Genomic DNA, 21316 nt, shown 5'->3' on the forward strand with positions numbered 1-21316 from the left:
TAATGCACTATTATTATTATTATAATAACAAATTCCTGTTTAAGAAAAAAATACAGTAAATGTGTATGATTTTTTTTTAATAGGCCATAGATACCAAAAAATAAAATAATAACGTCAAAGCAGTGAGTACAGCGGTTAACTGAGCGTGCTTTCATACGTACCGGATGAACCACATATTCTTACATCACTGCACAACTAGTTCAACGGCACACGTCGGGACCATCGTAAAGGAAAGGAGCGCCTGTCATTGGGAAATTTGGGCATTTTACTGTCAACTTTAAAAGCGGTCACTTTTTGTTGTTTTGTGCGTGTTTGTCTTAATAGCCCTTGGAAATTAAATATGGATTCCGCATATATGCGCCGCTTATAATTTCTGCATCTCTGAGGGATTTTTTTAAAGTGGCTGTCACAAAGCAATAAAAGGCATAATACTGCAAAACAACGGAGAATGCAGCCTTTGCGGAAGATGTCATTCGAGCGGGCGCCCCATCAGGGCGCATTTGCGTGCGGGGATGTCGCCATAATCCTAACGCGAATGATCCAACTCCTCGCTGCGACTAGGCAGGGCCATTAAGTCTCTCCTTTTGTCGTTCACGGCAACATATCTTGTATTTTGTACAGGTGCTGTCTCCCCACCTCCAATTTCCAACTGTGTCAACAACAAAACAAGCTCAATTTTCTTTCCGGGGCTGCACCGCCAAGTCAGTCAAACCCGTCGAGCTGTTCTACTCGAGAGCACTTAAGCAACATGAATAATTGCAGGCTTTATTGCCATGTTTGACAAATCGCTCCTGAGATTGCGCGTGCTTCCTACAAACTGCACATTTAGCACTCGGAAAACATAAGCAGGCGTTGTCCAAATGGCACACAGAATGTCTTTTTTTTTTCTAATCTTACAAGTCCTTCGCTACCAAGTTCATCACCGTGTCCTTCAAACTCTCGAGGGGACGTTTGATTTGTGTTGTCTGCCGCTAAATTAGATAATCAGCTCAAGAGCTGCAGATTTTCAAAGTTATCCGTTTGTTAAAATGACATCAGTGCAATGGTGCCTCGTAATTCTTTGCCTGCTGAATACAAATTAAGCGGGGGAAAGCTATATGACATTTAAAAGGGAAAAAAAAAATATATATATATATATATATATATATATATATATATATATATATATATATATATATATATATATATATATATATACACACGCACACACACGTCGGGGTGTGTGTGTACGTGTAATTGAGTATAATGTTATAATGTTATTTACCGTACGGCTCACCCAGCTTCCCTCCAGACAAGCAGCACAATGCTCACCGGGCGGCTTACACACAGTGAAATGTAACACGCCAATTTCAACGTGAGCCATGCAAATCGCGAGCAGTTTTAGCGCGGCAATCCGCGTGACTCGATGAGATTAGCAATGGCCGCGTGTTGACTCGAGAAACGACTTTTGAAAAAGTGATCATGCGAACGAGCCTGCGCGAGGATTAATTGAGGGGAAAATTCTCCCTGACAAGCTTTTAACTGCTATGCCCGGATATGAAAAGTGTCCATTAACAAGTCACTCCATTGAGATTATCCCCATCAAGCCACGTTCAAAGACTCCATTTGTATTTTCTTCAAGATCCAAGTGTTTGGGAGAGGCCAGCAGTTTGAATTGGTTCATTTCAGGCTATGAAGCATAAACATCCTTGTATTATGAAGGATGACTGCGGTGTGTAATATTAATTACGACAACATCTGCTCCATTAAACCGCAGCGGCAAAAACAAATGAACGCGCTGGGAAATCTGGAAAACAAAACTCAGTATTTTCTTCCATGTAGGATCAAAGTAATGTCCCACTACTTTTGTCTGTGTTGCCTAAACTTTAGACAGACAGTATGACAGGCAACCAACAGGCAAAAAAAAAAAAGATATATTACGACAATATACTGAATCAGTTGTGAAACTCTTCTTCGTGGTTGCCTCAATGTCTGTGTGATACTACTGCCCTCAGGTGGCCAAGGTGGGCACACCAGAAGTAATGGCACAAAAAAAAAATGTGGCAAAAACCGTTCAAGTCTTTGAATTCTGTTTAACCCTTTCGTGCATAGTGGTCACTGCAGTAGACAGCTATTTAAAAGTTGCTTTCGCCTATATTAATCAATCTAAATAAAAAAATATATTTTTAACCCTTACATGCATTAATTATGATTTAATGTTATTATCTAAAATATAAATATATTTTTTAGATGAAAGAGCAACTTTTGAATGGCTGTCCACTGTAGTGACCACTTTGCATGAAAGAGTTAATTGTCATTACTGTGTGTTTTTAATCAAGAAAAACTTAGAGTGCTATTTTTCTTATCTCAAAACAGACATGATTTATCCAATAAATGACAAAGTCTCAAATAGAAGAAAGAATACATACAAGAAAAAAGTATCAAGCGTGTGCCGCTAAATATTCCCGCCAAGGTGATCACACGTCTTAAAAGTCAGCCCTTTTAGCGCTCTTCCAACGAGGTGATAATGGAGAGCTAAAGCCTTCAGCAAAAGTTGTCAGGAACTTCGCCACCTTTATTGCTGGAAATACATATTGGGGGCTAAAAATTTTTATTTTTTTTTTAAAAACAATGTGTGACTGATACGCCCAAGCCTTCCCTTTTGTTTCAGCAAAAGACAGAAGCCTCTCAGAAGTCGCTATCACCGGAATATATCGCCTAGTGTGAAAGAGTCATTAGGCGATTAATTCATTGTACAAAAGTACACACCCCCGGTGTCAAATTCCATTTGCGGGAGCCGACTGAAGTGAGCGGTTCGTTCAAGCGAGGGGGGGGGGGCGTCTGCGGCTCGGCTGTGGGTCCATTTCAGGGCTGCGCGGACAAAAGATGATAGAAACCTGCTCTCCGAGATAAAACACGCACCTTTGAATAGACGTATGGCGCACGGCGGATATAACACATTTCGTTAATTAAAAAGACTGCTTCTTCCCGAGCTTTCTCATTGTGCTCGCATCAGCCCGGGGAGAATTGACGGAAGGACGCAATGCAGTTGCCCAACCCGAATCAGGTGTCCAAATTGAAAACTGAATGCTTTCCCGAGTAATTAAAACACGCTAGACGGTCCTTAAGGATCATTTGTTTGACTGTATGTATCCTCTGGGACTAATAATTCAGACTGCTCAAATTGGTGCTGTTGCACATGTCTGGATTGCTCGGTTGCTAAAAACAAGACAAAATAAAAGAAGGCAAACTAATGATGTTTCACTTTCCAAAGAAGATGACATACTATTGATGCGCTTTCCTAAACAGAAATGAAAATTTAAAATGTGGAATATTGTCCTTATTCTCAGCTCAACTCGTTGTTGGCCGTAAGGAATTGCAATCATAAATATCGAGCATATTTAACATTTACGACTGTCACGGAGGAAAAATAATCAATCAATCAATCAAGATCATTCGATAGCGACATCAGCTCATTTATCCTTAGCTGACTTTGACCCGAGAGAGGAAAAATCTCAACGTTGTCTCCGTTGACGGAACGCGTGTACGGCCACTTTATCGCGCTTGAATATGAGCGGAATCGTACGCGAGCATTTTGGCATATCGATACATAGCCTGGTTTCCATTGTTACACACTTGCAAATATGGAATAATCCACACGCTGCGGTGCACCATTTGTCTCAGCACGTGTAATCCAGTTAGCGCCTGCTCGTCGGCAAAGATGGGCCAACAGGATTTTTCTGTCTTTGAAGCAAAAAGCCGCCCTCGGAAGGTCTCAACGGGTGGGAGGTATTTAGTTTGTTATTGTCCGGTAATTATGCTGGCACAGACAGCCGAAGTCATTCACTGCATTTACAAGCTAAAACAAGGTCGTTTGCAGGTAATCTTTACCACGGAACACAGTGAAGACCGTCGGCGTCAAGTGGAGAAAATACGGCGCGCATTACAGACAACTGGCTGTCCCTCCAAAATTGAGGGCAAACCGTAGCATAGTTTGGGGCTGTTTTTTCCCCTTCCCCCTTTTTTTCATTTGAGAAAAGTGTTTTGACAAGCCGTCAGGCTTTTGTCCCTCTGTTGGTCATTGTTTTTTTTTTTTTTTTTTATGTCTCTTAGATGGATTGTGACTGTTAAATGAATTTCATTGCTCTGTACCCGTGACCTATGCGGTGACAATAAATTCCATTCCCTTCCGTATCCGAGCCATTAAAAAGAAGAATTTAGAATTGGCTAGCTGAATGCTATTGCAGTCCACGTTGACAAAAGTCAAGTTGCTGACTCATTCAACAGTTGTAGTCGGGGCGTCATCAAGTGCCTACTAGACTGAAAGTGCTGCCTTGCCACGCGGCACATCAGACGTCCAGCCGGAGCGTTATTTATAGCCCGCAAAGTGCGTCTCTTATGTTTCTATTCAAGCAAAACGCAACTTGATCTCAGTCGAGCAGAGCGGGACAATGAGGACAATAGCAGGAAAAAAAAAAAAAAAAAAAAAAAGGAAGTCTTGAAAGATTACAGTTTAATTTTATCTCTAAACATTTGACACGTTCCCCTTTAAACTCTGCCGTTGGCAGCCTGGATTACACAAGTTAATCTGTGTATCAGCAAAACATTATCCTGCATTTGTGATGAGTGTTTATAGCAGATTCACTTGCTGCGTCAAACTACCTCTGCCGGGCAGATTAAGCGCGTGTGTGCGCGTGGAGAGGGAGCTTTAGTGGAAGTGCTCAAAGGGGGCTGAGGGGGGCTCTCGCCAGATCCATTCAAGGATTACACCCCGGTATCTCCTCCCATCTCCACAATTGAAAAGCGGGGAGATGCTCACTTTTGCGTCAGCCATTTCACAGCCGAGGTGTCGCCAATCGTCTATTTTCCTCGGCGCGCGGGGACGCTCCTGCTGCGAATGAAAGGCGAGGCGGCGCCGTGGCAAACAGGCCGGGGCCCCCGACGCTTCTTGTGGGCCGGCGTGTCATGCTCGCGAGCAAGTATTCTTTGATCCGGCGAGAGCGGGAAGGCACTCGCCACGCTTTGATCCGGACGGCATTAAATATACATGGCGGGAACCCAAAAAGCTCAGATGCCATTAGATGTCACTCTCTGAGAGAGAGGCACTCTCATTTAATGGAGTGCTTGTTTGCTGGCTATTATGTTTGCTTTCATGACTGCTCTGCAAACCCACTCGTACTGTTTTTTTTTTTTTTTTTTTTTCCCTCCCCCTCCTACAGGCTCCTCTGACTTTAATCCCTTCGTACTTTTTGCAGGTGCGAAGCTCCGGGCGGAGAAGATACCCGATGAGATTAAGGTGTTAGATTAAATCTAACAGTGATTAAATAACCAAGCGTTTTATGGCTGTAGCAAATTAATTTCCCCTGAGTCATGTCAGCCAGGCGAGCTGTGTTGCCGCCGAGTCGACTGCGCGCTGCTGATATTTGCTATCATGGCAGCCGCCGACTAAAACGGCTTACTAACGCCTGACCTCAGTGCAAAAGGCCACAAAAACAAACTGAAGCACGCTTCAAACCGCCACCGTTTTAGATGACGAGTAACCTGAGCCGACAAAGCCTAACTTTTAAACCGAAAGGTGATACAGTATTGACTCTAGAAGTTTATTAAATGTATTATTTCCATCCATTCGTTCTTTATTCGTCTTATCCTCATTACCGTCATGTGTGGCGAAGCACGTTCACCCGACAGTTCAGAGGTTGTCGGTTTGAATCTGGGCTCTGTCTGCCGGTCTCTCACATTCCAAAAACATGCATCGTAGTCAGTTGAATCCGTTATGAGAATAGTCGTTATTTGCAGCCTTAGCATGACTAACCTATAAGTGGCATGTAGGTGAACCTGAAGTAGCCTCAGAAGTGGATTAAAAACACAAGTCGCCCATCCTTGGCATGAATCAGAAGCCAAGAAGTAACTCTCAGTTTCAAAAAGGTTCTAGCGCAGGTCTATTGCAAAGTGCAGTCTCATTTTGCACACGGGTGGAGTTTTCTCCCTTTTAGAATTTTCGCCAACGGGCGCAGCGCCGTTGTGGGAGTGAGCACAGCCGAGTTGATTCCCGGCCAATCCCTCATTCCCTTTAAATTCAGCGCAGGAAAGGCACTCTGGCGGGCAGCATAACGGACTCGCTGGAGTGCATGAGTACTGATGTCATATTTATGAATGAAATGTGGCAACATCCACCACACCTACTGCAGAATCTGCCTACCTGCGCCTGGATCAAATCCACAAAATCGCTTAACGCTACCTGCGCCACAACTTAGACCTGTTTTCACCCGGTCTAAGGTCTAATCTACTTCCTGTCAGCAAATTGTCAGGTGTGCCGAGGGCGTGTAATAGAAAAAGCCCTCGGTCCGCCAGAAGGCCGCAGTTTTTACGCCGAGGGCACTTGCGCCGGTCTACGAAAATAGGGTCCAAAGTGTGGCTGGTCCACCGGCACACAAAGTTGGCCTGCTGTCAACAAATGGTCATTAAGAGCTGTGGCCTAAAGGGAAAGAACTGAAGGAGCAACCCAGAAGCAAAAAAAACCCCAAACAAAACAAACAAAAAAAAAACGCCACTCAATTCTATTCTTCCTTAGTGCTGCTTGAAACTGTGCCTGTCTTTCTCAGATGTCTCCCGCTGTCATTCGGCACTTTTGACACCGACGCAGGCACGCAAACGAGCTCGTGTTTGATAAATGCCCCCTTTAAAGCACTCCGAACTGGTCGTAACAGGCATGCCGATGGCAGCAGAATGGAACATTCGGTGTTGGGGATGAGCGTTTGTAGAATTGAGTTGGGTGGGGGTAAGGGGGAGTGGAAATAGCTTGTGCTTTTTGCGCACATATGACACCGCAAGATAAATATCTCTTAAATGCTAGCGGCTCACACGGCAGGTGAATTATGTTTGCATTCCCCCCCTTGCCTCCCCCCCGGCTGAGCGTCTGTATTGAGCAAGGCGCTGGCAGGCAAAGCACAATTTGGATTAGCGAAAACCCAACTGATAGGTCAGCTTAGCTCATAATGGAGCAGCTTAGGCCGTGTCTGCATGATTAGAACCTTCTTAGCGGCCCGTTTCCTTGCGTCCAGATGTTGCGGTGCAAAAAACGCCACCCCCAACCCCTTTCTACCTCCCCCTCCGATGTGCATTGACCTCAGGTCGAATGACGCATCTTTTTTCTTAAAGTAAGCAAATGCGAAGTGTGGAGAAGCAGCTAAATTATCCATGCGTGGCTTATTTAAACGGATGGCAAATGGACGCATTTTGTCTGCCTGAATTGTTTTCCAAATGAAAGAGCAATAATGCGATCGTGAACAAGATTCAGAACCATGCAAAGTCGTACACCCTACACGGGTGTCCATTTGACCAAATCTCCATGAAAAACAACAACTGCTCTTCAACAATGCAGGAACACATTTTCCGCGTCAAAAGCCCCGTACGTTGGGACCGTTGTAAAACTACGAACTCCCGTACTTATACATCCAAACAAATCAAATAAACGCTCCATCAGTTAGTGCTTATTTTATAAACACATTTCGTGTTCGCTATTTCACTATTCATGTTGTGCTCGTGAAACAAAACAGGAAACGCAAACAATGCTGTGGCTTATTTAGAGCGCGGTATAACCCCAGCGCGGCTCGATTCGTTGGTCAATATACGGCATATATAATTTAGTGGCTCCTGTGTGTAATCTCTTCACCAGCTTCCAATATGAAAGCAGCAGTTTGTAGCGTTTGGCTGGAGGCAGCCTATAGCTTCATGCATGCAGATTACTGGATATGACTTTGGGTGGAAAACGGAGTTGTAGTCCCCACAGACCTGACATTATTTGACCTACATTTAACCGGGCGATCTGTAGGCTTTCTTGATGTGTATCCCGGTATGTATTTTAGGGGTCCCCTGTATGATTGATCAACACAAAATTGGATGGATGTCTGGATGATAAAGTGTCTTTTAGCAAATAAAGCAGAAAACTGCTTTTTTGGGGGGGGTTCTCGTCATAATTTGATGATTCAATTCAGTGAGCATAAAAGAATGAACTATTGTCATCTCCTATTGTTTTTTTGGGCACACTTACTCCTCAACAAATTCTGTATATGAAAAGAAGCATCCAACATTGTTATTAGCAGTCAAATTTATGTATCGTAGACCTCTTTGCTGCCTTACAGTGGTTTGGTAAAAACACACCTCAAAAGGGATCAGTCACACGTTCAGTGAATATGTCAGTGTGCGGTACATTTTTAAGGATGTATCAAAAAAAAAAAATATATATATAACAAGTTCAGTATCCCTTTAATAAAGAAGGTTGGAAAACAAAATATAACGCAAGTTTTGCATTTTTTCTTCTTTTTTGTTTGACAGTTTAGGTCGGGGTTTAAAGAGACTTGTACCGTTAAAACTAAAGGCTTTAAGTTGAGACTGAGGAATCTGCAATGGATTTGCCTTCACTATTTCCTACGGGAAAAGGTGCTATTGCACCCGTCCGAACAGCCTGACCGTGTTCAACCTCAGAGGCGTACTTTCAGAACCTGATTTGCCATGACAAAAGAAAAACATGACGTTGATTCAATCTGATAAGCACAAACAAAACCCAAAAGTTAAAAATGCCCTGCGGAATTTTTCACTTTGTCACACTCAAGTGCGCAATTTTTCAAACTTCAACTGGGGTCTCCACTGCTGTTTTTTTTTGTTTTGTTTTGTTTAATTGCAAGAGCCAACATCAATAATTTGTTATAAAAGGGGGCCCACCTGCGCCTTCATAACACGCCAAGAAGAAGTGAACTTGCTGTGCTGCGTGCTTTGATTGCTCTTTAAGGTGCCTTTGCTACATGTCGGCATAAAAACAGAGTCAATGATAGACATCGCCAATGCTATGAAAACTTCATTTAATACCTCCTGGTACTTTTGACTCATTCCCTTTATGTCCTTTAGGATAAAAATAATAAATCTGCGAGTAGATAACATGAGCGCACAAATTCCTCACTCAAGTGCAATGAAACAACAGGCAGTCTTTCCAACATACGTTCATTTTGCATTCTTGCATGGCGGCGGTGCAGCCGTTACCGGGGCAACATGTATGATTCATAGCGTATGTAAAATGCAGCACGCTAATTAACAAGCGCGATCAGCACGCCTTCATTAATATGACATTTCTTAGCTCCGAGTGGAACAACTTCACGCACGCCACGCTCGGCACTTGCAGTAAAGTTAATTTGTTTGTTAGCATAAATGATCATTCAGACATTTGATCTCGTAAGTAGTGAAAAGATACCGAGTGGGGTGATTGATGATGTTTTTTGACTCAAGTAGCCCAACATCGCCCAGTTCAGCAAGACTTTGTCATCATTAGCATGGAGATAGACATTCCAATTATTGCTCAGGTTTGATGTTTGACAAAATTGCCAATTAGTCCACTGAGGGATTCACATTGCACCCACAGGGCACACGCAAAGCCTCAAGTTACCACTTTGAATTTGACATTTGACCAGATGATTACACTAATAAAGGCTTAAAGTCGAGTCTTGTGCGTTGACGTTTGTGTGTGTGTGTGGGGGGGGTCGATGTACTGTATGCCTTCATTTATGGAGTGTTACTACGGTATATTTCTAATCGGAAAAACGTCGCATTGTAAGAAAAACCTGAAACAACCTTGAAAGTAGTCCAATTGTATTTTCCCGAGAACGATTCCTAATGCTACAAGAGTGGCCCATCACTAGATAAACATTGCTTAAGCTAGGCGTTTTCCTGGAACATTTCTGCCAGTGTTAACCTCTACGAAAGTCTTTCCGAGTATAAAAACTGTTTACAGCAAGCTCTCGCCCAAAGTAACAGAAGATTATTTTGATGTGATGCAACGGCTTTCAAAGCCCAAATAGTGTTCTACACACCCGCCATGCCCTATACTGATCCAGAGTACTCAGTGTGTGTCAACAAAAATGGTTAGCTAAGGTGTTGGAGAAACATTTTCCTTATTTTTTTTTTTTGTTTCCCCAATCTCTCGCAATAAATTGATGTTGATGTGATGTGAGCTGTGTTTTTTTTTTTTTCTTTTTTTTGAGCACTGGTGAGAGTTTGGGAAGGAGCAGCAAAGTTGACATAGCAGCATGATTAGGCGCAGAACGCAGTAATAGCATCTGGGAACAAACCCCAAAAGCGTCCTGTATTATTCAGAACCAGTCTTGCAATATTCATTTGGTGTGCTCGGGATATTTTCCTGCGTATTTCATGGCAGCGAGCCAGCAACCTTGTGCTGCTCGTGTATAACAGCTTTGGAAAATGTCGCTAATTACGCAATCGCTGAAGTTTAGCATTCATACTGACGTGAGAGCGTTTGAGCTGATTCCCAACAACTTAATGGCACACTTTTTCATGTCGACAGGTGTAAAAGTAGAGCTAAATTTGTCCTGATATTTCTCCGTGAGGTGAAAACTGCTGAATTGCTTTTTTTTTTTTTTTTTCTTTTCTTGCACTATAGAAAAAACGTGTTTCTGTGTTTGTGTGGCGCTGTCGCACTGACCTTCAGGTCCAGAATGAGCGCCGCAATGAGGAAATGTGAGTGTGTCCCCCGGAAAGGGTTCGAAGGGCAGGTGATATTCGTATAAGAAATTTCTCCTCTCGTGCTTTGAGGATGGAAGCGTGTATGAGGCGTCTATTTTTGTATTTTTTCAACCTTTACTGAGCCAAGCCACTTATTTTAGATTTGGATAATCTTTCGGTACAGTTATCGTATTCAGCGGCAGGTGGTGTGATGCAACACTATAAAATCTATGAGCATTATTCTATTTGTCAAGGCAGAATTTTGATGATACTGCCAAGAGGAGCGCCATGGACGCATCATCAACAGGATGAGACCGAGAAGAGGAACTGGACAAATAAATGATCTGTTTGTGTGGCTGTTGCGTTTCTCATTACAATTGCATTACATCATCACCAATGCGCCATCATGTAAGATCATTATTTTTGGGTTTGTTCTATCTATTTCTAGAATGGAAATTGGAAAGCAGCGCCTCCTTTGTACAGCGTAATGTGGAGACGGCAAAGACGGCAATATCCTTTTGAGAATTTGATTGGAGATAAGATTGCGCTCTCATTGTCTCCACAGACTTAAGTTAAAAATAGACGTGTTTTTTTTTTTTTTTTTCTCGCTTTTCAGTCGACTGGTGAGGACTAATGGTGCAGCAGGGAACAGCTTTGCAAACATCCTCACCGCTCTTCTCCCACACATTATTTCAGAATGTTTCATGTCCAAAAAGCCTTAGATGTGGCTGCTACAGTCTGGCAGTTGCGCTGAGAAAGGTACCTGGCTGGCTGGGCGCCGTTGGAAGCTCGACGGTCTTTAGGGTATCACGGGAAGAGATCGGAGGAATCAGGTTTTTGATCAGGACCAGCTGTCACTTCCTGTCCTCAAATGTACTTGACGTTAACAGTCCTGCAGGGTAAACAAGTATTCATGAGCTTTAGGTATTCTTTTGCTTACTCAGGATATGGATTATTGTCAAGAGATGCTGTCAAAATGGGATCACCTGCATAGGGATTCAGTTATTTACTGACTCGTTTTTGGTGATGGGTTGACATTTATTAAGGGGTGAGCAAAGTGATTAACACATTTTAGTAGTTTGTTTCTTAGACAAGAGCTACAGCAGAGGGACGATGCCCAGTTGTGCTCTCGAACAATACTCTAAATCCTAAAGCTAATAAAGCCTAACCACGTTTTGGAGCCTGAAATAGCAAACAATTTGATGATTCTCAATGTGGACATTTATACATTTATCTTTCATGGTAGATGGATCAGGACATGATTATAGAATGAAAGTTGGAACTAGATAAGGTTGGGCATTTAGGTTATGACGTCTTTATGAGCGACATTTGAAAATTGCCCAAAGAGACTTTGGGGAGGAGAACAAGGGATCCATTTTTAGCAAAAACAAGAAACGTATGGAAACATAGGTGAGAGAACACCCCGGAAGACAGAGAGAACACTTGGAAAGACGGTGAGTTGACTTTCTAGGAGTCTCAGGAAACTTAGACTGGCATGACACAGATGAGGGAACACCTGGGAAGGAATGGTAACGCCTGCCCGAGAAACGAACAAATCAAGGCAAAACTCCTCAGACACAGGTGGCAAAAAACCCGAAAAGGCAGAGAGATGAGTGCAAAAGAGTCAACGGGAACCATTTCGGACTAGCTGAAGGAGAGTAAAAACCGACATACCAGTTAAGAGATTATTTGGAATGGAGGGGAGGCGACCGGCTGGGAATCGTAGGAAACAAAGACTGACGTGACAAAGGTGGGAGAACACCCGGGACGGTAGCAATATGAGCAAGACTCAACGGATCTTTTGCAGAGTTGCAGGAATGTGACGGAAACTAGTGAGAATGGACATGACACAGATAAGGGGCCATTTGGAACGGCGAGGAGCTGATTGGCTGGCAATTGCAGGAAATAAAGACTGACATGTCACGGGTGGGAAAACACCCAGGACGGTAGAGAGATGAGTGCAAAACGATGAGATAGTCGCTGGGATCCGACGGCAACTAGTAAGACCTGAAATGACACAGATGAGAGAGCATTTGGAATGGTGGGGTGTTGATTGGCTCGGCCTCAGGAAACCAAAACTGAGGTGACACGGGTGGGAGAATACCTGGGAAGGGGGGGTAATGCTTATCCAAACTCCCAAGACACAGTTGTGTACTTGTTTAGGCTCATCCAAGTGTGTAGTATCATTTTACCGGTGTTAAATGTAAGATAATCCTCATCGTGGGTGAGTTTACCAAGAGGAGACATTTTCACATGTACTTGACCCCCCCCGCACCCCGGTTGGAGAACTGTTATTTTATATATATGAGCATTTGAGGACCCGGTGGGTGGCGGGAGGGCACAGGCGGCAAATAAAACACATGGCTGCACAGTGAATAAGCTTCAAGCTAAGACGCGCTCGGCACGCACACAGGTGGAGAGTTCACACTCCGGTTTGGAAACAAACAAAAACAAAAGCCACCTGGACCCGACCGCTTGCATCACTACCGCGCCGATCGCCGCGAACGGCGGCTTTTTTTTTTTTTTTTTTTTTTTTCCCCCCCGCTAAAACGCTGCACCTTAAACCGCGACAACAACAATGCCTCCCACTCCATAACAGACCCGGCAGAAGCCTTTGCTCTGGCCTGTGGGCTTGCGCTCACGTGTGTGCCAAACAAGAACGCATTCACTTGTTGAGGAATGACTCATTTGGAATCTTTTCCTCCTCTCTCACTCTCGGTGTGCTCAGAGAAGCAATATCTTGGCGGTGGTGCTTATCACAAACATGTCGCTCAACGCGCGCCCATGTCTTATTCATTGCAAACTGACCACGGCATCTACCAGCTCCTGACCGATTGCTGGTGATGAATAGCCGCTTATAACGCCGAGTAACACCTGAACCATTCATTTTGCTTCCTGTTGTTTGCCGCTTTGCACCGATGCTGCTGAGGAAACGCAATTACGGGTCAGGATTCTGGTCCCAAAACGCAATTGCAGACGAGTCGACGACAGAGGAACAAAAATCTCCATTACTCACTCTAAAAATCATGCTCTCTTTTTGAAAGGAATAATTAGGACCACATTTGTCTGCTCTCATAAGTGCCGACGTCTCTCAGATTTTGCTCTCGGAGGACGCAGTAGCGGTTATGACCGAGAATTCTTTGGGATAATTGATTGTATTTGACGCAGAGGACGCCTGGCGTATCGGTGCAGATCAATCCAAAGCGGTATGACGAGGAAAAGGAGTGAGTGCGAGTGGGGGAGTCTATTTAATCTTCCCTAATTGTTAGAGACAGCTGAGCTTCTCAGGAGGAAAAACTTCTTCCGCCGCAAACAGCTCAGACCGATTAACAGTTTCTGCGAATGTAAATTGGCTCTCACCTCGTTGAGCCCGAAAATGATTCCCTGGATTGTGCAGACCCCACAAATTGTGCTGGGAGTCTACGCTCACAAGACTCTTCAGTGGGTTTACCTGAATAATCTCATGAAATCCATTATGAGACATAGCAAAACTGTGAGAACTTCAATGTAAGACTGCAGGTGCAAGACTACAAAAAGAAAAATCTGGGACACATACAGTCTGTTAAAATGATTGTGCTCAGGGTTCTTTTTTCCGTTATCAGAGTTGTCGAATGCTACCTTTCCTGATTGTTATTTCTTTCGGGTTTCTTTTTTTTTCTTTTTCTTTTGCATTTGAAAATGGAAATATCTGGTTTTGATTGTACAGACATTGGATGTGTTTTAAATTAGCTACCTGAGAGACAATTGTAGGACGCCTAGTAGCCATACTATATGCTATATGCTTTGTGGTCTTTGTCTTTGTAAACTTTCTGAATCCGCTCCTCGCAGTATACAAAGTGGTCAGGATCTATTTCACCGACACACTTTTCCTTCACGTCGACACGTTTTCTTTTTACGAGTTACCTATTCCGAGCGGCCTGCGTCAGTAAACAGCAGATGGCGAGGAAGGCCCGTTTAGCATCAACGCTTTAGTCGCCTGCCCACCTGAATGACCTACGTCAAGCTCAGCAACTGATGCGGAAATAGAAATAAAAACGAACAAAAACGGGGAGGTGAGAGTTTGCCGTTACTTACCGCGGTTCCACTTGACGGCGGCGCACCCATTTGCCATGCACGGAAGAATTAGCTTGTTTATCGGCTTTCTGATTTCCTTTGCCGCTGACATTTCAGACGCACATGATCCATGACTGATGATGATGGTGATTGCGGCACGCCATCAAAACAAGAGAGAGGAAAGTCTTTGGGCTTGTGTTGTCCTATAATTAAATGTATAATGTTTAGTGTTGCGCCGGATGAGGACAATAGGTTTTTATGCCTCCAAAAAGGTAACCTTGAACGATTGGACATGCTTTGTGAGACGGGCGGCACATTACCGGCGATGTCGTGTCTATAGAGTAGGAAATTGGTTGTTCCAAGGTGATTCCATTTAAGCTTGTTTTTATGGCCGTGGCGCATCACCTAACTGAACTTTGGGAACGGCGAGAGAAGAGCGCGCCTTGAAACGGTTGGAAGAAAAGAAACAAGCGTGCAGCCGTTCATTACTCGTGGAAAGCGAGGGCACCTAAATGAAAGTGAATATTCTCTCTGGTCACTTTGCAATCTGCAGATATGTTTAATTTCCCTAACACGCGCCAGGGAGTATGCGCGGTACCATACTGTCGAGAGACAAAACACAAGCCAGAGGGAAATTACCCATCAGGAAGGCAATACTGTTACTTGAGATGCAATTACCAGGCCACTTGCGGGATTTTCAGCCCGGAAAGGAATGACCGTGTGTGTGCGCCGACGTGTGTGCGCGAGCGGGTAGTCGATATGCGCATAACCGCTTATGTTTTGCCGGCTAAATTGGATTCTTCAGCAGAGAAGACTTCATTTAGAATATGTCCGCGGTGCAAATGATTGATGCAACTATATCGTTCCAAGTGTAGGTCTGAAACAAGGTGGAGGCGGGTGCTGTGATATCACAAGCGAGCGAGGGGGGGGGGGATTTGGAGGGGGGGGAGCAAAGGAGAAAAGCTGCTCTTACAAACAGCATTATGGCGACTTTTCCTCATTTCCCAGACAGTAACAGACGCCATAATTGCACTTTGCTCTGCTCGTTCACGCGCTCACTTAGCGAGCAAACGGCGACTTGTGAGGCGGCGTTTTGAATTGTGCTTTGCAGAAGCGCATTCCTGTTTGTGATCAGTTAAGTAAGAGTCGCAGAGGATTTAATGGAGCGATTTAGCGGCAGGATCGCAGAGTCCACAAAAGGAGAGGGGAGCGCGGATCGGAATGAGCATCCGTGTAAACATTTGATCAGCTTTTTCCGCCGGAAGCTAATGCTACGCCGTGTTATTAGCGGTACCGAAATAGAAACAGCAATGCCGCCACTTCCCGCCCTGTTTGCCACCGGGCTGGGATGAACATCGGCGGTCACGGCAAATGGCTTTCCATGGGACGTATTCCTCAAGTGAGGGATGTTCCTATTGTACGACAAATAATCACCTAGAATCTCCTAATGAATCCCGTCTGCCTTCAATGAGCAACTGACGAAAAGACCTGCCCGCACCCATTGCAAAGGAGGGGTGGGGGGGGGGGGGGGATAGTGAATAAAGCAGCCTGCACAGAGTGTGAGCATAGCATGCATAATAAATGTATGACAAAACAATACCCCAGGCGCCCCGGTATTAATGATATGCAGCCGACTCATTATTAAAGTTCCAAAACAGCTCCTGGAGTAACACAGATGGAGTCAATTAAGCAATGAGCATGCTCGCTCGGCTGCCGTTTCATCTTCTTGTCTTTTATCTCCTGCACATTACTCCACGGATGTAATTATTTGAGCTACCACGGTGTGTTGCTCACCACAACATAATACGCGGCGTTAGGGGTTGGAATTGCTTTGTTTGTTGTCTTTTTTGTTCTTGACGTGAAAAATTCGCTGCCAAGCAGTTTTGTGATGCCGCTTTCACACGGCCACATGAAATTCGGTAGACGTGCCTAAGTAGATCCACCAAAAAGTCGTGATAGCCCATGCCCAAAAGGACACAGGAAATCTGCCCTTTTGGTTTAAAGCGGCAAGTTTATAATAAGCCTATTTTGGCCATTTTCAACAGGGTTTTAAAAACAAACTTGCCCACAAATTCAGTTTCAGTTAGAAACATGGAACTTTGTAGGCCCACTGTCTAAAATTCCTCTAAAATGGATGCTTCAAAGCTACATAGGCGTTTCTTCAGACTTTTTTTTCTATCAATAGAAGCCCCCCCCCCCAAAAAAAAAAGTATCAATAACTGTGACCATTTTCAATCATGTGTGCCCATTTCCAATAGTCCTTCCAAAACAAACTTGCTTGCAAAAAGAAAAAAAAAAAGGCTGCAGTAGCACAAGAAGTCATTCATTTTGGTTTGATTCGGCCATTTTACATTCATTTCCATTTGCCCTTCAAACCCACGCAAGTCCTGGAGATTTTTTATCTGACTGCGACCCAACTGGAAGCCCATACGATACAAATCTAGACTCAATAGCGAAGAATGAGTTGTCCCTATGGTGCGTGGGCGGAGCATTTTGGTGACGCTTGTTGGCCGAAGCCATCAATCCATTTGTGGCCGCACACTAAATGTCTGTTTGTGCGTTTCCTTCCCAGAGACCTGATGCCTTCAACGCTGGAGGGGCAGATCACCATGGAGAAGACCCCCAGTTACTTTGTGACCAACCAAGCCCCCAAGCGCATCCACACCATGGCCCGGGACATCAAGCTTATTATCGTGGTGCGTAATCCCGTCACCAGAGCCATTTCCGACTACACCCAGACTCTGTCCAAGAAGCCCGAGATCCCCACCTTCGAGGTTCTCGCCTTCAAAAACCGAACCCTGGGGCTCATCGATGCCTCGTGGAGCGCTTTGCGCATCGGAATATACGCGCTGCACCTGGAGAGCTGGATGCAGTACTTCCCTCTTTCCCAAATGCACTTTGTCAGCGGCGAGAGGCTCATCGTGGACCCTGCGGGCGAGATGGCCAAAGTCCAGGACTTCTTGGGCCTCAAGAGGATCGTCACCGACAAACACTTTTACTTCAACAAGACGAAAGGCTTCCCTTGTCTGAAGAAGCCCGAGGACAGCAGCACTCCCCGCTGCCTGGGCAAGTCCAAAGGGAGAACTCACCCCAAAATCGAGCCGGACGTGATTCGGCGACTGCACAAGTTCTACAAGCCCTTTAATATGATGTTCTACCAAATGACGGGACAGAACTTTGAATGGGAGCAACAGGAGGAGAGTATATCTCGAGGTTCTCTGGTCTAGCAGGACCTGCCACCACCAGCCTTCTACGAACTCCACGAAATGAAAAACACTCCTCTTCTGTTCCGTCTTCAGGGGGCAGGCTTGGACGCAATCACCGCACTTTCCTTTTGCTCCCTCTCTCTCTCCCCCCTCCCCCCCCCCCCCCCAAAACTAATGTTGATGGCAGATGACTATTGTACATACCAAAACATAAAATATATTTATATTTGTGAAAAAGAAATGATCTTTTTGTTTCTTTTCAAAGGATAATGCAGATTTTTCTTGACGATAACTCACACGAGTATGCCAAGTTATGACACGGTGGTGACACCGGCTAACCCGGCTAAAAAAAAGTTTATCGTTATCATAAAATGATTACTGCCGACCTCTAAAGTGACAAGGCAACAAAATTTGACCATGCCGTTATTTTCAACGAGTCCCACTTCTGACCTTATCGCCGAAATGTGAGGGGTAATATTTCTGTCAATTCAGGAAGCCATTTGATATTGAGCGTTGGTGTCAGTCTGCCAGCTGTGCGGCGGCAGCTGAAGGCAAACGTCAAACGGAAAGTTAAATGTTCCATAAACTTCAGGGATTATTGCTGATGTTCATATATCAGCTAGGGAAGCATATTGATTTTGAAAAAAGACCCTCGTTGTGGTACACAGGCCTTAAGTCACCCTTTGACTCATCAAGATTCTTGTTGAAGAGCACTATTAATTTCAAATGATATGTAACAGTGATAGGTAAGGTCAAGTATGATTTTGTTTCACTTGTGAATGTATGATTGACATTTTAACTCATTCACAGGCATCAAGTCCTTTTTAATTTCATTTTTTTGTGCTAATTTCTGAATGAGAAGGTCATTTCACCAGGCATGGGCCGATATCAGATTCTGACAGTATGATGACAGTGAATGGAAGTTTTCAGTGGTTTTGAAAGCGTGACTTTTTAAAACCTTGAAATCATATCCATTTTGTCCGCTGGCCCCGTGAGGATGAATTGAAAATACTATTGGTCAAAGAAAGCGTACCATTGCTACTTTCGTTAGCTCACGGAACAAATATAAGAATTATGCTTGTACATATGCAAGTCAATGCTTCTGATAGTATTTTTTGTTGGCCTTCCCACCACTGGCTAATGATGACCATTAACAATGCTTGCTAATCAGTTCTTAAAGTGTCCTTACCTCTCACTTTCATTCCTTAGCAGCCAAAAACTGCAGTTTCCACGTGCCCATCCTCTCGCTGGCTGCTTTGACAGAAAAAAGACACAATTATTCGTTTTATGATGAGGAACAACTGCTTCGCACACGCAACAACCTTGCTGTTTACCAACGTGTTCATGCGCTCACTATTCTCGCCGCGTCGCACTCATTAGCGGCGCCCATATTGAATAAGAGCACTGACGTATCACGAGCATTAGCCGATAATTGGAGTCTCTCTGCGTGGTTGACATTAGCATACTGATGACCGCGCGCGGCGAAGATGTGTTGCCAATGCCGCGTCACACGCTAAACTGCTAATTGCTAATTCTCCTCCATGGTAGCCGGGAGATGCTAAAGAATGACAAGAACGCAGGCAGATTTGGCGCAGTGCCTCATCGCAAGCCACAGCTAGCGCTCAAATACGTCCTCTATTGGCTGTGATTAGCATAGGGAAGATATTTTCCTGTCCTAAAATATCCATACCATATGAACCAATTTTCTTGTATTAATTGGTTGGCAAAGTTGTACCCCCCAAAAATGTATTGTGCCTCACCAATGAAAAATAGTTGTTGAACACTGCTCATGCGGCGCTAACCGTGACACACAAAACTCCACCAGATGGTGATAAGAAGGTGAAGCCTCATTTCCAAATTGTAAGCTGTTTTTATTGTCAAAGCACAATATTTCAATATTTCGTGTTTGGAATATGAAAAGTAATCTTCTGCCGTCAAAAGGCTGCACATTTTTTCATTCATCCCAGTTGAATGCGATGAGTCACGTGCTTCTTTATAAACATTTTTTTAATTTATTTCACCCATCGACCTATTCATAGTCAAGGTTGTCCAACTATTTCCCAACGTGACAAATAGCAAAAAGCCACAAACTCCTGCGTAACTCTGCAGCGCTTTGCCTCGTGACCCTCTCGTCGCCGCGGCGATGCGTGAGGTTGAAGAAGGGCCCTGCGAACGTTTGTTAACAAACATCTGCTGCCACGCTCTCCTCTGTCGTTAGAGATTAATGGCTTGTTAAATAAGCTGCTGCTGGAACACTGGCAATGTCAGGGAGTGTTTGCCGTCAAGAAAAAAAAAAAAAAACACCCCAAAAAAAGAAAAGAAACACCATACATGCCTAGGTTGTTACCTAGCCATCAACGGAATCCAAACCCGATGTTTGCTTTGAGACTTTTGGTCATGAGAAGCGCTAACCGGTAGATAAAACTAGAACAGAAAGGTGTGACCTCCACCAAGGCCCATTAATTCTCATTTGGATTAGCTCCAAATGAGACGGAATGGATGCTAACCTCCCGCATGTGCCTGAACTTTGGCTTTAAGGACTAAAGCATTTTTCATGGAATCTTTCGAATGCCAAAGTTAATGGCCATGTCCTTGGCCCGCGTCGAGAAGGATGATGCAGGGTCACACTGAAATAAAGAAGGTGCTCATTTAAAAAAGTGATCAAAACATTGGGAGGAGTAAAAAATGTTGAACTAAATTTGAATTCATTTTTCTTCGATAATACATAACAAAAGGACAATTTTGGACTTGCGAAATTATTTTTTCACGATTAAAAAAAGTCAATTCAAAGTCATAACCTATTTCTTGTAAATGTAATCATTTAAACAATATTTACATGAATCATGCTTTTTTTTACATTAAATGCTTTGTCCGAATTGACTATTTTCATAAAATTTCTAATAAATTAGGGCTCATGAAATTATTTTGAAAAAATCCTCCCAAATTAAGTTAGTCTGACAATTTTATTTCACAAAATGATTTCATTCTGAAGAGATATCATAATGACCTAAGTTGTTTTAACTTACAGTAACCAAATCAATGCAAAAAATATCAATCTGCTTGTTAAAAAAACCCAAACATTTTTATTTGTTTTCAAAGAACATTTTAATCGGATTTAGTCAACTACGCTATTAAGCAAAATGTCACCGCGGTAGCCCTCAAGGATAATAAAAAGAGGGTACTGAAATGCCCCTTTAATGAAACAAGAGGAACATGAGCCATCTTGATTTTTTTTTTATTGCTTTGCATAACTCGCAGTGAGTGTCTGGACTTTCATCACCGGAGACAATCGATACGTCTGACGAGTCAATAAATAAGTTGGCCACAGATCACTGGTTGCCACAGCGATGATGCATCGCTCCGTTAATCCCGCCTGTTGGGCGGCCAAGGATGGCTGGACGGCCGCCGCTCTCTGCGGAGCACTCCGTCACCCTGGGAAAGAAGGCTGGCACCGCCGCCTCCTTTTAACGCGGCGCCATTGATTCCATCAAGGCGAGTCCCACGCCGCCCTTTGCGGCGGCGCTAACCTTGAACACTTGGCTGCCGGAGCAAGCCTCCCCCCCAAAGTC

General features: G+C 44.0%; 1 protein-coding gene across 1 annotated transcript in view; it reads left to right on the forward strand.

Moving 5' to 3' along the window:
* The window catches only part of hs3st4 (heparan sulfate (glucosamine) 3-O-sulfotransferase 4), a 72038-nt gene extending 54072 nt beyond the window's left edge, over nt 1-17966 (forward strand). The window contains exon 2 of the mRNA XM_086055424.1: nt 17114-17966. Within this exon, the coding sequence (XP_085911550.1) occupies nt 17114-17768 (655 nt within the window). The 3' untranslated portion in view covers nt 17769-17966. The remainder of the gene's footprint in view (nt 1-17113) is intronic.
* The last annotated feature ends 3350 nt before the right edge of the window (nt 17967-21316 follow it).

This window comes from Filicampus tigris, chromosome 16, assembly GCF_054856515.1.
Source record: "Filicampus tigris isolate MCC_2025a chromosome 16, RoL_Ftig_1.0, whole genome shotgun sequence".
Lineage (NCBI taxonomy): Eukaryota > Metazoa > Chordata > Actinopteri > Syngnathiformes > Syngnathidae > Filicampus > Filicampus tigris.